The sequence below is a fragment of the Mastigoproctus giganteus genome, chromosome 6 (assembly GCF_048544385.1).
Source record: "Mastigoproctus giganteus isolate SK-2022 chromosome 6, ASM4854438v1, whole genome shotgun sequence".
Lineage (NCBI taxonomy): Eukaryota > Metazoa > Arthropoda > Arachnida > Uropygi > Thelyphonidae > Mastigoproctus > Mastigoproctus giganteus.
This window is the reverse complement of record NC_143580.1, coordinates 39,791,717-39,807,294: the sequence shown is the minus strand read 5'-3', so window position 1 is coordinate 39,807,294 and position 15,578 is coordinate 39,791,717. Positions and strand designations below refer to the sequence as shown.

Sequence of the window (15,578 nt, the reverse complement as noted above, 5' to 3'; positions counted from 1 at the left end):
CTACAGAAGTTAATGTCAACAAATATCTTCTTTCGTCTTCTCAACCTCCAACCCAAGCACGGTACTAAGTACTATAGGTTCTAATACCTCTCGTGTTTGGGATTCACATAAAAAAAAAAAAATAAGGATTGTGTTGCACTGTTTTCTTCTTCGCCTTGGCTAATTCATTTTTTTTTTCTAATAAGAAATTTATCCATGGTTATTTTTCTTATTTCCTAAAAGTAAATGAAATTTTTAAATTAAATCAAAAATAAATAAGAATCCAAATTAAAGTATTGTTGAAAATGCTCATATGTCATAAAAAGCCAAATAAAATTAAGAACAAAGTGGTTACTTGAACTTCTCACCAAGATACACTGGCTTACCATCATAAAATATTAGTAATGGAAACAAGGCATAACCTTTGTTATTGGATAAAGGTATGCTGAACCTGATTATAACGTCACTCTGATCTCTCATTAAAGGTGAATTGACTTGTTTCACATAATACCATTACAGAATTGTTTGTATAATAAAATGAAAATGATTTTAACCATAAAAAAGCATATTAATTAAATGAGTGGAAATTATATATACATGTATTCTTAATCAAAAAGTTCTGTTGGTCATAGACTTGGGTAATTCTCAGATGAATAATTCCTCTTATAATAATTAGAAAAAAGAATAATATTTACACTAAATATTGATGCTACTTCTTAAACCACTTCAATATGGCTGTACCCTTGTAAATATCACATGGAAAGTGGTCACATTAGTGCCAAAATATCCTCTACTGGGAGATGCAGTTCAACAAATGTATGTGATATATTGCAGTTATGACATGGACCTGATTGTACATCCTTACCTCATGATTGTAGGAAAGCTTGGGGAGTGAGAAGACTTGAGCTTTAAAAAACTGAGGGGAGAATAAATAAATAGACAATTGAAAAAGATTGAAACAACTGTGAAGTACTGCATGGAATAATTTTTCAATCATTCAGTCCAAGGATTTTAGATATGCCAAGCTAGGAGATTGCCACTGTATATGACGAGACTTTTTTTTTTTTTCCCCTTACTGAAACAGACATTTTGGTTCTTTTTAGTGCACTTCTGTAATGGTGCTTCTGGCCAGTTGCCTATTTTGTTACCTGCTGTTATTGACATTTCTGTCCCAAAACCAAGTTAGTGCTGGAGTCACAAAAAGCTTTTTTGATATTATCAGAATTTTAATTTTTTTTTTTTTTTGCTTTTGTCACACAGCATGGTCTTTTTTCTGAATTTTTGCAACACAGCATGATCTTTTTTCTGAATTTTTGCAACACACCTGGACCTTGTCTGTGACACACAGGTTGAGAAACACAGATATGGAGTACCACCATGGGTCTTCCATTAGTTCCATTGTAGTCAGTGTGTGGTTATGGAAGACCTGTATATTGTTAGACCCTCTTGTCCAAATTTCTCTTTGGAAAATGTATGGATGATTATGCAGTTATTCTAATGGGTTATTGAACGTTGGTTCTCCATTATATCAATAGCTTCTCTTATTTAGCTTATTTTTGAGCCGGTGACTGCTGCAACTCTCATTTCTGTATGTTTTAGTTAGGAGAACGTGCTGGTACTCAGTAAAATCAGTTTATAGAAAGCTTATGTGTGTTGGCCATTTTACCCATAATTGTTTTCTGACCATGTCATGTTTCTGCTCCATTGTGGTAACCCTGATGATAGATTAGAAGAGATTTCTAGAATTAGTACAATCTTGTGGTTTTGGCTTTCTATAATGGGTTGTTAAGATATATGAAATATCAATTTTTGGCAATATACCTCGATTGTAATATACCAGGCCTCCGTAGCCGAGTGGTCAGGAGCGGGAGTGCAGTAGCACACGCTCTTTGAGTAGACCGGGTTTCAAGCCCCTGACTGCTGAATACGGTCGATCTGCCAACCCACACTGGACCAGCGTGGCAGATTATGGTCCGTTTCCCTTAGCATGAATTGTTGACGAGGCTTCCATCCTGCAGTGGGTTGATAATGGCTGCACTTTACTTTACCTCGATTGTCACTCCACATGTATGCCATTTACTTCCTACTGTCTGAGCACTCTAGTGTTATTGCCAGAGTTTTGTGCAACTATTTCTAAATTTAAAATTCCACTCCAAAGTTAATAAAGAGTAGAGTTGCTGGAATGAGTACAGAGAAGGGCAGCAAGATTGGTGAGAGGAACAAAGGGGTGCACTTATGAAAAAAAGGCTTAAGTTCTGCAAGTTGCAGCATCTGGAGACTAGGCACCTGCGAGGTGATCTGATTGAGGTGTACAAGGCCTTGAATGGTTTGAGCAGGCTCAATGCTGATGGGATACTTCCGTTTGCTCAGACTAAGAACCTCAGGAGGCATAGATTCAAATTGAGGAAAGACAGTTATAGAATAGATGTGTGGAAGTTTGCCTTTACCCAGTGGGTAGTTTATTGTTGGAACAGACTTCCGTCTGTTGTGGAATTTGATAGCTTAAATAAATTTAAAGATGAACTGGACAAACATTTGGAGTGGAAGGGTTGGTTTTTTTTTTTTTTTTTTTGCTGATGCTCTATGTATAAGCTTGCTTTCTTGCATCATATGCCTCAACTAATGCTAATGCTAAAGAGTGGGGCACTTTATCAGATTTTCTGCCCAAAGTTAGAGGATCAGTGGCATCTCAAGGACTGGTCGACAGACAATAGGAACACTGGAGGCCTCAGTTTGTAATCTATTTCAGAAGAGTCTAGTTACCTCTACAGTATAAACTAATTTTATCATGTCATAAATATAAAAAAAAAGTTTTAATGTATTTTGAATATGGATTTTTTCTTGAATGCAGTGTGTTCCCCCCCCCCCCCTGTATATTTTAAATGGAATCGCAAAAAAGGTACATCTGTGTATCTACTGCTAAAAAGATTTCATCCCGCTCTTATAACCATTATGACTAAATAATAGTAAAAGCTTTTAAGATTCAGAGGAAACTGTAAGTGAATTAGCAATTGCTTCTGCAATTTTAATAAGACTTGCACCTTTTTAATTGTAAGGTTTGATGCATTTGGAAATGCTTTTCATCCTCCATTGGTCCAAAATGCAGGAAGTAAGAATTGACTTGTATTTAAGAGAGAAGTTTTAAATGCTGTAATGCCCCTCTTCTCTGCTCACACTTGGAAACTCTGATTTAGCTGCCTTATTTGTGAAAGGTTGGTAGTAACTGAACATTAAGAGATGAATTTTGCTGGAGCCATTTGATTGCCAGTGCCTCATGTGTTAGCAACTTATAACTGAATCTGAACTTAAATTTATGCTGAAAATTTTGGTGCTGTGAATCTACACACAGAAAAATTCCTCCATATTTATTCATATCATCTTACAGTCTCAGAAAATCTGCTTAGTATACACATGCATACAGTGCAGTACAATACTGCTTTAATGAAACTGAATTGAAAACAGTTACAATATCAAAATTGCAGCTGGCCTCTGAATCACAGCCTTTTATTAAAATGCACTGCTTGCTTGATGTTTGTGGAGCAATCAGGTACAGGACATTGATATTGCCAAGGAGAATGTCTTTGTGTGTGTGTGCGATATACGGAGTGTGAGGAAATCAGGCGACAACTCAGCGTTGTTATGGGCCTATATGAGAGCTTGAAGAAAAGGGTGGATGCCCTCAAGGGATCTAAATTGAGGGCCCATCAAGCTCTCGGCTGCCCACATCAACACCAGAGCTTGCACTTGATCATCACGCAACACAGTGGCAACCCCCAAGGCAGAATGCGCTGGTCTCACAGGAACTAGTAGTTGTTGGTGAATCTGTTGTCAAGGAAACGGAGAACATGGTATGTAAAAAGGATAGGTGGAACAGGACCAGGGTATGTCTGCCGTGGGCAAAGGTTGAAGACATTGTAAAGTGGATATAATCATTTAAGGGCACTAATGGTATTAAGAGTAGGAGACTGGTGGAATTACTTAACAAGTACAGGTCACTGTTGAGAAAAAGCCGTGAATTAGGGTTGAATTTGAAAGTGTCTGCAATTCTGCTCAGACACGATAGGAGGGAGTATATGATGAGAGCCTTGTTGATCAGTTCAGCCCTGGAAAGATTGCAAGACTCAAATTCAACAGAAAAAGTTCTAACGGGGAGTACCAAGGTGGGTTTTTTTACAAGATATAGGGCCTGAGATTCGAGAAAGTTTTTTTTTTTTTTTTTTTTCAATACATTAGTATTCCCAGTTTAGTACTTACTTCCTGTTAACAAGTACAGCCTGGTCTGTACTTGTTAACAGGAAAGACTGCTTCTACAGGGATGGGATACACTTAAATAGAAAGGGTGCAAGAATATTTGCTGATGATATCGAGGCAGTGTTAGGTGGGTCAGAAAACTGCTAGCTTGTGGGAGATACAAGGACTAATAGATTTACAGTAGCCACTGGCAGAGGTTAGAGTGATTCTTGCACTGCTTCTATTGGAATGAGCAGTAGCCTGGAAAACAAGATGCAGGGTATTTCAGAGACTGCTGGGAGTCATTGCAGTACAAGTAAACACATGGGTTGTGTTAGGGTAGCTAAGAATAGGAACAGGTGCATGTATACTTGCGTGTACACCAATGCTAGGAGTTTGGTAAATAAATTTGATGAATTTGAGGTATTGCTCAAAACATCAAAGGCAGATATTGTTGGGATATCAGAAACGTGGTGTCACACAGATATAACGAATGCAGAACTGGAATTTGGGGAGTACAATGTGTACAGGAAAGATAGACAGGATAGGAAGGGAGGAGGGGTTATGCTATTGGTTAAGAAATATAAAATCCAAGGAAGTGAAGCTGGTCAACATCGCTGGACAGAGCAATGTCGAGTCAGTTTGGGTGTGTGGTATAAGCATTGGGAGATCAAAATTGAGAGTAGGAGTGTGATATAGGCCTAATGACTCTGATGAGTGTAATAAGAAACTGTACAGGGAAATAGTGGGCTTGTAAATCAGAGAGTCTTATAATGGGGGAGTTTAATTTCCCAGATATTGGCTGGAATTTGTGGGTTGGTCACTCACACACTAGCAAGGCTTTTGTGGATTTATTGGATGATTGTTTTCTACATCAGCATGTTTGGGAGGCAACCAGAGGGAGTAGAGGGAGTAATACTACTGATTTGATTATCAGTAGTGATTCTTCATGCATTAAGAATCTGCAGATAAAGGAACCCCTAGGTGGCAGTGATTACAGTGTGCTGAATTGGGATTTACTTAAAGAGGTAACTGCCATCAGGGGTAAATGGAAGAGTTTTTGCTTTCGTAAAGGCAACTACGGTGGTCTGAGACAGTATTTAAAATCTATACGGTAGGGCCAACTGATGATGTTACCAACAGCAAATTCAAAATGGGAAGCATTCAAAGAATTTATCTTGGAAGCTACTAGGTTTTACATACCAACTAAGAAAATCTGATTAATGCCTTTCAAACAAGAAGTATTGTCCACAGTTAATCCATAATGCCATTATAGAAACCAAACATAGACTAGAGAATACTCACCCACACAGTCTTTTACACAGAGTATCAGAGTTATTTTTTCATAGTCAATTAGAATTCCATTTCTGAAAACAGTGTCCATTCCTGAAAACAAATTTTTCAGGAATGAACATTGCCTAGTAATGAAATTAGTGAGGGGAACAAAAGGGTACTATTACCAGGAAAGGCTTCTGTGGAAATTGCAGCATCTGGAGAAACTAGGCACCTGCAAGGAAATCTGATTGAGGTGTTTAAGGCTTTGAATGGTTTTATAAGCTCAATGCTGATAGCATCTTTTCTCTTGCTCACACTACACATGCAGTGAGAGGGGCATAAATTCAAATTGTGAAAGAATGGTTGCATGATAGGTGTGCAGAAATTTGACTTTAGCCAGTGGATGGTTCCTTGTTCTAACAGAACTTCTGTCTGTTGTTTTGTAAGTGGGTAGCTTGAATAAATTCAAGGAAGAACTAGGCAAACTGTTAGAGGTAGATGGACAAGTGAAAAAAGTTCTAATGGGGAGTACCAAGGTGGGTTTTTTTACAAGATATAGGGCCTGAGATTCGAGAAGGTTTTTTTTTTTTTTGTTTTTTTCAATACATTAGGATTCCCAGTTTAGTACTTACTTACAATGATTTTTTTTTTTTATGAAATTCAAGATATTAATTATATAGTGTACTTAATTCAGTGTCAGCAAGGCTTGCAGTACTTATTATATTAACAGTACCACCATTAATTTTTGCTACAGTGTTCAGCCAAACTTAATGGTGGTATTGCCAGCACTAGGGTATGCTATCACCAATGAAGTTTCATGCTATTCCAGGACAGAGCACAGTCAGAATGTGCACTATTCATACTTCTCACCATTTTTGGTAAATTCAGTACAAGTTTTAATAATTAAATTAAAATCCAGTTATAAATTGTAACATACGAGGCACTGGCCCTTGAATGGTTCCTGCAAAATTCATCTCTTAATGTTTTTAATTTGTTTAATCACCCCTGCTAACCCTTCAGATATGACAGCTAAATTATAAAGTTTTCAAGTTTGCACATAGAATAGAGGCATAATAGAATTTAAATTTCTCTCTTAAATACACTTCAGTTTGTGCTCTCTGATTTTTAAAAACTAACTGAGGATGATCCATGAAAGTCTGTCATTTTGGACTCCCCCCCCCCCAGCTCAATTTTAATTTTTTTAAAAATTACGAACTTTCAGAAAAAGGAATGCTTTAAAATGGGGGATTCAAAGTTCCACCTTATTTTTATTTATTTTTTTTTTTTTAAACTTCATATATAATTTAATCCTTCAAATATATGAAATGCTGGAGTTAAAAAGAAAGTAATTCTTGCAAAAAATATAGAAGCAATTCTGAATTCATTTAACTCCATATCTGTTTTTTACATTTCAGTAATAAAAATGAGCATATTCAAATTAGAAATAGTAAGCTTGGCTGGAATAAAAATATTTGACTATATCATTTATAAATTGTTTTTAATCTCATTTGTTGCAGGATGTCAGTTGCAATGAACTCTCTATACTTCCTCCTCAAATTGGGGACTTACAGTGCCTCAAGACTCTTATTGTTAGGAGGAATTTGCTTGTGGAAATGCCTCCAGGTAAAACATTGAAAAATAATCAACTTTGATATTATGCCTCATGAATATAGAATGCAACCTCAGTATAACACACAGTGTTGTTGGATAACATTTATGTAAGAAGTATAAAAATTATAACATTACACAGCATGGATTTTTGAAGTAAAAATAATTTATTAAATAGCAGAACTTAATAATATAGGCCAAATAATAGAACTAGTATATATAACTGAATAATGAAACAGAATAAAAGTTATAGAATAGGAAAAATCTTCATGGGATGTATTTGCTTCTGGAGAACAGGAATAGGAGTAGGACGGCTGATTGGTCCATGTCAGATGTCTGCAGTAGTTGAATGCTCTCAATGATTACTGTTTCTTGGAGTCAAACAGTCTGTGATCACCTTCTTGATTGGCTCGAGATTGTCTGTTTTGAATATTCAGTGCGATCTACATTATGATGACAGGGAATTGAATGTGTCGATTTTTTGGAGCTTGGTTCAGTTGATTGGCTTCTAGCTGTCTGGAAAGTATATGCTTTTGAGTCTTTTGGATGTACTGTTGCCAATAAAAGTAACTCTGGATATGGGGAGCACCAAGGTGGGGATTTTACAAGATATAGGGCCTGAGATATTTTTTGGGATAGTATTGGAGGCAATCAAGGAGAGGATAGAATAGAATACTAAATCTACCAGCGTTTCTGTTAATGTTGACACTTGGGCTGTGTTGGATAGTCCAGCCGTCTAGAAACTCTCTCTCTCTCTCTCTCTGGAAACAAGTGTGTGAAACCTGGAGGGGTCTCAGGATTCTTAAGGTTAAAGGTTATGGCTTTTTCAGATGTTACAAAGTGCAGTTCCCCACCCCTTTCTCCAAGTTGTATTTTTGGGCTACTCCAGCATGTTCAGCTATGCAGCACCCAGCCAGCACTGGTACAGCAATCCAACGTAGCATTACTGCACTAACACTCTAGTTGATAAAGTTCTGCATCTTGAGTGGGGGAGGGGGGAGTGAAAGTGAAATGGGGAGGTGCCTAAACTGTTCGATGTGTCTCTTGATGATAAGATTAGTGAATTTTGGAGGATAATTATTGAAGCAGAAAATGTTTCTGACCTCATTTGAAAAGAAATCCAGTACAGAAGGTGTCCTCCCTCTGTTGTGATGATTATGTTGAGGAATGGTAAGGTGTTGTGTTGTTCTAGTATGAAAGAGGGAGGTCTTCTTAATATGGGATAGGAATTTGTCCAGATCATTCCTTCTGTGGTTCCAGAGTAAGAGCACATCATCAATGAATCCGGCCCATAGCTTAGGCACCTCTGTGAAGGTGGAAATAGCAGTTTGTTTGAACTGTACCATGAAGGTCTCTGCAAAAGTAGCTCCCTGAGCTTTGAGGCCTTTGGTTTGGAGGGGAAAAAAAACCTCTTTGAAGGTGAAAGTAGGCCTGTCTGGCTATGAAGTCCATCAGATCCCAGTTATCATCTTTGGAAAGGGGCATAGGGAGGCCCATGTGGGTGTCAAGACAGGTGTAGAAAATTTTAACCTCATAGAATTTTTTCTGTTAATCAAGCTATATATATCACATTATGCTTCGGGGGAGAAAGGAGAGAATTAGAAAATAAAAAGATTGGTAGTTGGACAACTGTGCTAAGTTTTGAAAGTACATTACTGTTTTTAGTATCTGCAAAACAGTCAAGTTGTCGAAAGTAAAAAGGAATAGTCTAATTTGGCTTTATTCTGGTTTAGAACCAAAAGAATAGACAAGAGGATCAATGCTAAGTTATAATATAGTGTGCCTAGTTTGAATTTAAACTGACGATGGAACAATGTTATGGGCACTAACAATACAGAAACTTTAATTTCCTGAAGATGGAAATGGTAACCAAAAAGCAGATTTTTAATGGTGCTTAAACATTTGTTAAATGTGTTTTTAAAAAACAAACTGAAAATTAAGGTTTGATTCATTTAAAGGATAAGGATAAACACGTTATTCTCCTAATTTTTAAATAAATGAATTTTTACTGAAGCAGAGTTTATTGGATGAAGCAGGCCCTTAGGTCAAATTAAAGGATTGTATGATTAGTATAGAAGAATCAGTATATTATTCAAGGTTGTTATGACTGCTTGTTAAAAGAAGGGCAGACTGTTGGAAATATATCCTATTTAAATGAAAGGAGTTATGTTTAATTTGATACTTCTTGGAATATCAGCATATTTATGAACTTAACAGTGCATCATATTTGGGAGGTAATTGAGAAAGCTGAAACTTGATTACTGTAATAAGGGGAACCCAAATTTAACTCGGAAATAAAAGTTTAATGAGGGAATTGGCACAGTCAGTATTTTTTTGAAATTTATCTTATTGGGAACCATGCCATGTTCCCATGGCATGGCCTTTACTCCTGTATTATAAGGACTATAATACAGGAGTAAAGGCTTGTTTTAGCATCATTAAAGGAGAATGTTAGTTAAAGTGGATACCACATCGACACTCACCAAAACAGCATTAGGTGTAGGACTGCGTGATGTAGTCTGTTTAGTAGGTTATGTATGTGTGTGTGTGTGAGAGAGAGAGAGAGAGAGAGAGAGAGGAGAGAGAGAGGAGAGAGAGAGAGAGAGAGAGAGAGAGAGAGAGAGAGAGAGAGAGAGAGAGAGAGAGAGAGATTGGAGGAATGGCAACAGAGGATGGTGATGAGCCATTTGGCAGTAGCTCAATCAGCATTATTCATTCCACTAATGATAGAGTGGATTGTCCTTTAACTCTAGCAAATATAATAGAGGGTTCTGAATTGTTAGGGTTAAAGGTGAAGTTTTCCCACTTACCTGCATGAAGAGCTCCTTCAAGATAGAACTTGATTTATTCTAGCGATTTTATAGGATCTAACTTGATCTTGTAGCTGTTCGTGTTCTATAGGAAGCTGGAAATCTCTATGTAAACTTCCCTTTTTGAAACGATGATCCCCTTCCTCCCCCCTAACCATTGTTAGCCTGGCTGATATGGGTAGAGTAGTTTCTTCTATGGAACTGTAGAGCTTTAAACTCCGACAAATATGTTCAAGTGGTACTTGTTCCTGAGTTGATGGAACTGGTTGATGGCCTGTAGAGTGTCAGTGATGTTTTCACCAAGGTTCCTGGAGTTTGTTGGTGGAAGTGCTCAAGTGCACCAGCATAATGAGAATGGGAGCCCTTCTTTTGGGCAAGGTGAATTGAAGAACCTGTTCTTTTGTGTCTGCTGCTCAAGTTGAAGAACCCAGTTGTAAGTGGTGGTGGGAAGTTGGACTGCATCATTCTGTGATGGTTGAAGTAGAGCAGCCTGGCATGGCTGTGCAATGGGGTGGCAGATAAGAAGTGGAAGGTCAACCAGAATCCCATTAGGGTAGTGGAAGGTTGTCAACTTGGCTTTGGGTGAAACACTGGGAAGATGTATCCAGAAAATAAAAACCCCCCTGGTGGAGAAGGTATGATTCAGGAGTCTGGAGAGGGTGTTTTCTATTGTTGCTGCTATTTTTACTTCAAAGTCCATGCAGTGTAGTATATATATGAGAACACAAGGATTAAAAAAGATCTACTGTTGAACTCTATGATCTCCCCCTCTACAATTTATTGATTCTGTTGATACACATTCTTTAATATATTTACATTTTATGAATTTGTTTTGAGATAATTAGATAATTTAATTTGCCAGAACTTATTACTTTTTTTTTCCAGTAAATACTTAAAAAATATTAAACAACTTTAAAATAAACTTCAGCAATTGCCAGTTTCCCATGACAGTGAGGCATTGGTTATAGTCCTGTAGATTTTGGTTTCTGTGAAAACTGAAATCTATATGACCATACAGTGGCGTAGCTAGAGGGGAGGGGGGTGGAGAGGGCGATCCGTCCCAGGTGGCACTTTTCACATGAGACAATTTTATTTTTCGATGATTCTTTTATTTATGTTAACTTAGTAATTTTTAACTTACTAACTTAGTTAGTTTTTAACAACTATACTTGCAACTAAACTAAATATAACAAAACCGTTACATTTCCCTATCATACTATAATTCAAATTCTTAAAAATAAAACAATAAAATGCATGACACGGCGATTGGTTTATTGCTTATACCGTGGCGGCTGTGTCTCAGCAGCACCGCACAGTCAGTACACATTTGCGAAAACATATTGGTTTTTTTTTTTTTTTTTTTTTTTTCCTCCCCCTTCTAATTTTGCGTATAACTAAGGCCATTGACAGGATTTTAGGGCCCTGGTAATAATATTTTTGTGGGGCCCCTATTATATTAGGGTTTTTGCTTAACCCTTTCAATGCATTTATGCAGTGTATAAAAATTAAATATTTGCTGCCCCTCTCAAATTGAGAGGGGTGGCAAACTCGGGAACCACCCCGGGTAGCAAAAGCTCTAACTACAGTACTGTGACCATATGACATTAAATCTGTCTAAAGGAGTAGCGTATTCATTACACATGCTGCTTTCTTTATGTTATACTGTACATTATACGTTATACTAAAAATGTTAAAAAACATTTTCATTCTGTATCTAGAATCCTTTGACTCTAGATACAGAATGATTATTCTAATATGAAATGAACATTAGAATATAATCATAAGCTGCAGTGATTATGTTGTGAGCATAACTGCACACGAATCTTATCTCCCTTCCTGATATCTACATCATGCTGCATGCTAGCAAAAGCTTGATCAGACTGAATTATTTATATATATATATACAGGGTGTCTCAAAAATACACGGCATAACTTCAGGAATGAGTTCCTCATATGTAGACAACAAAAATATTTTATATCAACATAGTTCCGGAAATGCTTGGTTCCCAAGTTTTTAACCGGAATGCGTTATCTCCCGCAAGTGATTTACTTCATCACAAGGTACTGACAGAATCTGGTGGTTTTCCATTCCGATTCCGACCCTGTACTCAAATCAGGAGCAAGCGGATATGCACTTATGTACGGTTTGGCTGACGGCAATGCTCTGGGGGGCTCGTCGTGTGTACCACGAAAGGTTCCCAGAATGAAGATGTCCAGACAGGAAAACATTTGAAGGTATCCATTGCCGCCTTTGTGAACATGGGACCTTTACACCTCATGCTGCCGACAGAAGATGACCAAGATCTGCGACTCCTGAAGTAGAGGAGGAGATTTTGGATGTTGTGCATGCCACTCCGGAATTAGCACACGCAGAATAGCAATGCAACTTGCTGTTCGATGTTCAACTATTTGGAGAGTGTTGCGAGAACACCAACTATCCTTACCATCTGCAACGGGTACAGGCCTTGTCACCAATTTGGCAAGTCCACGAGACATCGATGTGAGGGCTGTATTCAGGCAGAAGGTGGACATTTTGAACAATTACTATAAAGTGATATGAACAGATAGACGGACCTTCAAAACTCGGAAACCACGCATTTCTGGAACTATGTTGATATAAAATATTTTTATTGTCTGCATATGAGGAACTAATTCCTGAAGTTATGCCGTGTATTTTTGAGATACCCTGTATATTCTGGATCAGACTGAATTATGTATTCTGGATATATAATTAAATAGAGTTTCAGAATGTAACTCAATTGCATTACATTAATTTCTTGAGAAAATCACTTCCAGGATCAAAATTTTTGCCTTGTGTGGCAATTTCTAGGAACACATTAATTGCACAAGTCAAGGGACACTTTTCACGAAAAAAGTATTTTTCTGTAATGGCATGGAGCTGTGTACTTCTATTATTTCTTTTAAAGTTAAAAGATTACATTGCGATTATTAGTTATTTTACACAACTCTGCCATGTAAAAAAAAAAAATTGGAAAGCATAGAGAAAAGTGAAGAATCAAGAAGATAAACAAAGAAAGTGGTTAAACCAAGGTAGAAGTTAATATATATATATATATATATATATATATATATATATAAAAAAAAAAAAAGAAAGAAAAGTACAGTGGAAGGAATATGTATCTAAAATTTAGAACATTTAAATAAAAGGCAAATGTAGCCAAGATTATGAGCCAATAAATAACAAATTTAGACCAGCACCCTTCATGATGGCACTGAAGCCAAAAAATGTTGAAATACCACAACAAAATACAATAAGCCACAAAAGTACAACAGATAAATGAAGAATGATGAATAAATAAAATAACTAAAATTTGAAAACAGACGACCATTGCATCAAGTCTTGTCAGAGGGGTCACTGGATACAATAGTCGTGAAAATGCTGCATTTCGAATGCAATACAGATCATTGCAGTGGAAAGCGACTGACAAACAAAAGTCAGCCCACTGAAGCAATAGACCTGCACCACAAAAGCCCTAATGTGTTAAAGAAATTAAACCAAGAAATCTTAAGCACATAATCAAATATAACCAGATATAAACACACAAGCTTATAACCAGACTGCTAATGAGAGAGTAAGGTATAGATACGAAACTGAAAATAAACTGAATATAGATGGCAGCATGAGCAGTGCAGAGCAACTGTTGCTCTATGTTTTTCTCACTGGTTATCCAATATTTTTAAAAAAAGTGTTCACTCTATTATCATCCTCTCTCAGTGTATCAGGATTGCCACTATTTGTAATGATTCCACTGTTGCTATTTCTAACATTAGAAAATTCTACTTGAAACTATTTCCTTGCATCCCTTTTCCTTTGTTTTATTTGAAACATCACTCTTATAAAGCTCAATATTATCAATTTTAAAATTTTGACAGATTATATTGATTTAAAGCAGATTTATTAGCGCATTTCCATAATATTTTGTCCTATGGTGTTTCGGTTAATTTTATCTACCATTTCTCATTTTCTAGGTTTGTACATTCTTTAAAAATCAACATTTTATGATGTATGATTAAGATACTTGACATACACATTGCATGTCCCCATTTTTTTTTTTTTCCAACTTATTATTAATTTATTATTAACCCTACTTTTATATTATTTTAAATTCATAATTTATATTCTCAGAACTAAGTTCTGAGAATATAAATTATGACCCCATAATTTATATTGTGACCCCCAGACTAGCTGAGCCTTTTTAATTTTCTGTGTTCCTCCTCTTATTTCTTTTGAGCCATTAGTTTTATGAATGCGTATCAAGGAGCTATTTTCTTCCTGTATCAACTTTTTTTGCCTTCACAAAGTTTTCAGTACTTTTCTTGGCTGCTTTGTTCGTTAATTACTTTCTTACCTGCACTAAGTTGTGTTTAGCATGAATTTAATTTCTCATTTTTTTTTTTTACTAGAGGGCACCAGTCTGAACTGTATATTAAGCCAGTATATTAAAAACTGTATATTAAACTGTATATTAAGCCAGTATATTCTGAACCGTATATTAAGAGTTTTGCTCTTTTTCATGCCTGTATCGTTAATATTTGTGCTGAGTTTTTCATTTATTGTTATGCTTTTTCTGTAGTTGTAAATGCATTCTCTGCAGTATCAATAAACTGTACACCCACTACATAATATTCCCCCCCCCTTACCTTTTCATCCATTTTCATTTTAACTTCCTTATTGCTGATTTCATGAAATTTAATTTAAATTTTCTCCAAATTTTCATTGTTTGTTTACTTTTGCTTTGACCTAACTTGTTTGTCATGTATTTTGCCACTGAAACAGAGGCATGATATTGTCTTTTTTTACAATTTTGATGGTTCACACTTTGGAAGAAGCTATCAAGGTTGTTTGTTATGTTTGCTATTTGGTTTTTAGGAGCATTGGCAACTAAGGCCATATTGCTCCGGGATATGCGGTGGTCATTCCCTGACCTTTCCGCATCCTCCGTATTTGGTGGTGACGGGCTCGAACCCCGGTCTAATCAAGAAGCGTGTGCTACGCACTGCTGCTCCTTCCCACCTGGCTACGGAGGCGCCTATATCAAGGTTGTAAGTTATGTGTGTATTTGTATAATTTTTTTTTTATTATACTTTGATTTATTTAATTTCCTTACTCCTTTATTCCTTATTTTTTCCTTATTAATAAGGAATAAAATAAGGACTATTTCCTTATTCCTTTTCTATTTATTCACTCTTCTGTTTAATTTTTTCTCCCTTACTTTTATTACTAAACTATATATGTATAAATTATGCAAGTTAGAAATAGAAGTGGAAAACAGTCTAATTAATACTGAAAGAAAAGAAAATATGTGTGCCCTAAACTATAAACAAAAGAGAAGTCTCAAAAAAAATTATAATAATAAAATAACAAATATTACTTTACTTTTCTTTCAGTATTAATTATCCTGTTTTAATGAATAATTATGAATAATTGTTTATGGAAAGACTGGAAAATGTAAGAAAATGAGTTGATGTTAGATTAAGTTGTGATGGAAATAAAATTGAAAAATTAATACCTAAGCCCAACTTTAAGAAATGAAATATATTTGACGAAAAATTATGTGCAGTTCATATGAAAAAATCATTAGTAACCTTAGATAAACCTATTTACGTTGTAATGTACATTTTACGTATATCTAAGCCGTTAGTATATACTTTTCA

At 36.0% G+C, this 15,578-nt stretch overlaps 1 protein-coding gene across 3 annotated transcripts in view; it reads left to right on the top strand.

Annotated features, from left to right (window-relative positions):
* Lrch (Leucine-rich-repeats and calponin homology domain protein) overlaps window positions 1-15,578 on the top strand; it is a 380,867-nt gene that overhangs the window by 176,791 nt on the left and 188,498 nt on the right. For all 3 annotated transcript variants that reach the window (XM_090375083.1, XM_090375084.1, XM_090375082.1), the window contains exon 4: window positions 7,002-7,107. In XM_090375083.1, coding sequence (XP_090231209.1) covers window positions 7,002-7,107 — 106 coding nt within the window. The remainder of the gene's footprint in view (window positions 1-7,001; window positions 7,108-15,578) is intronic.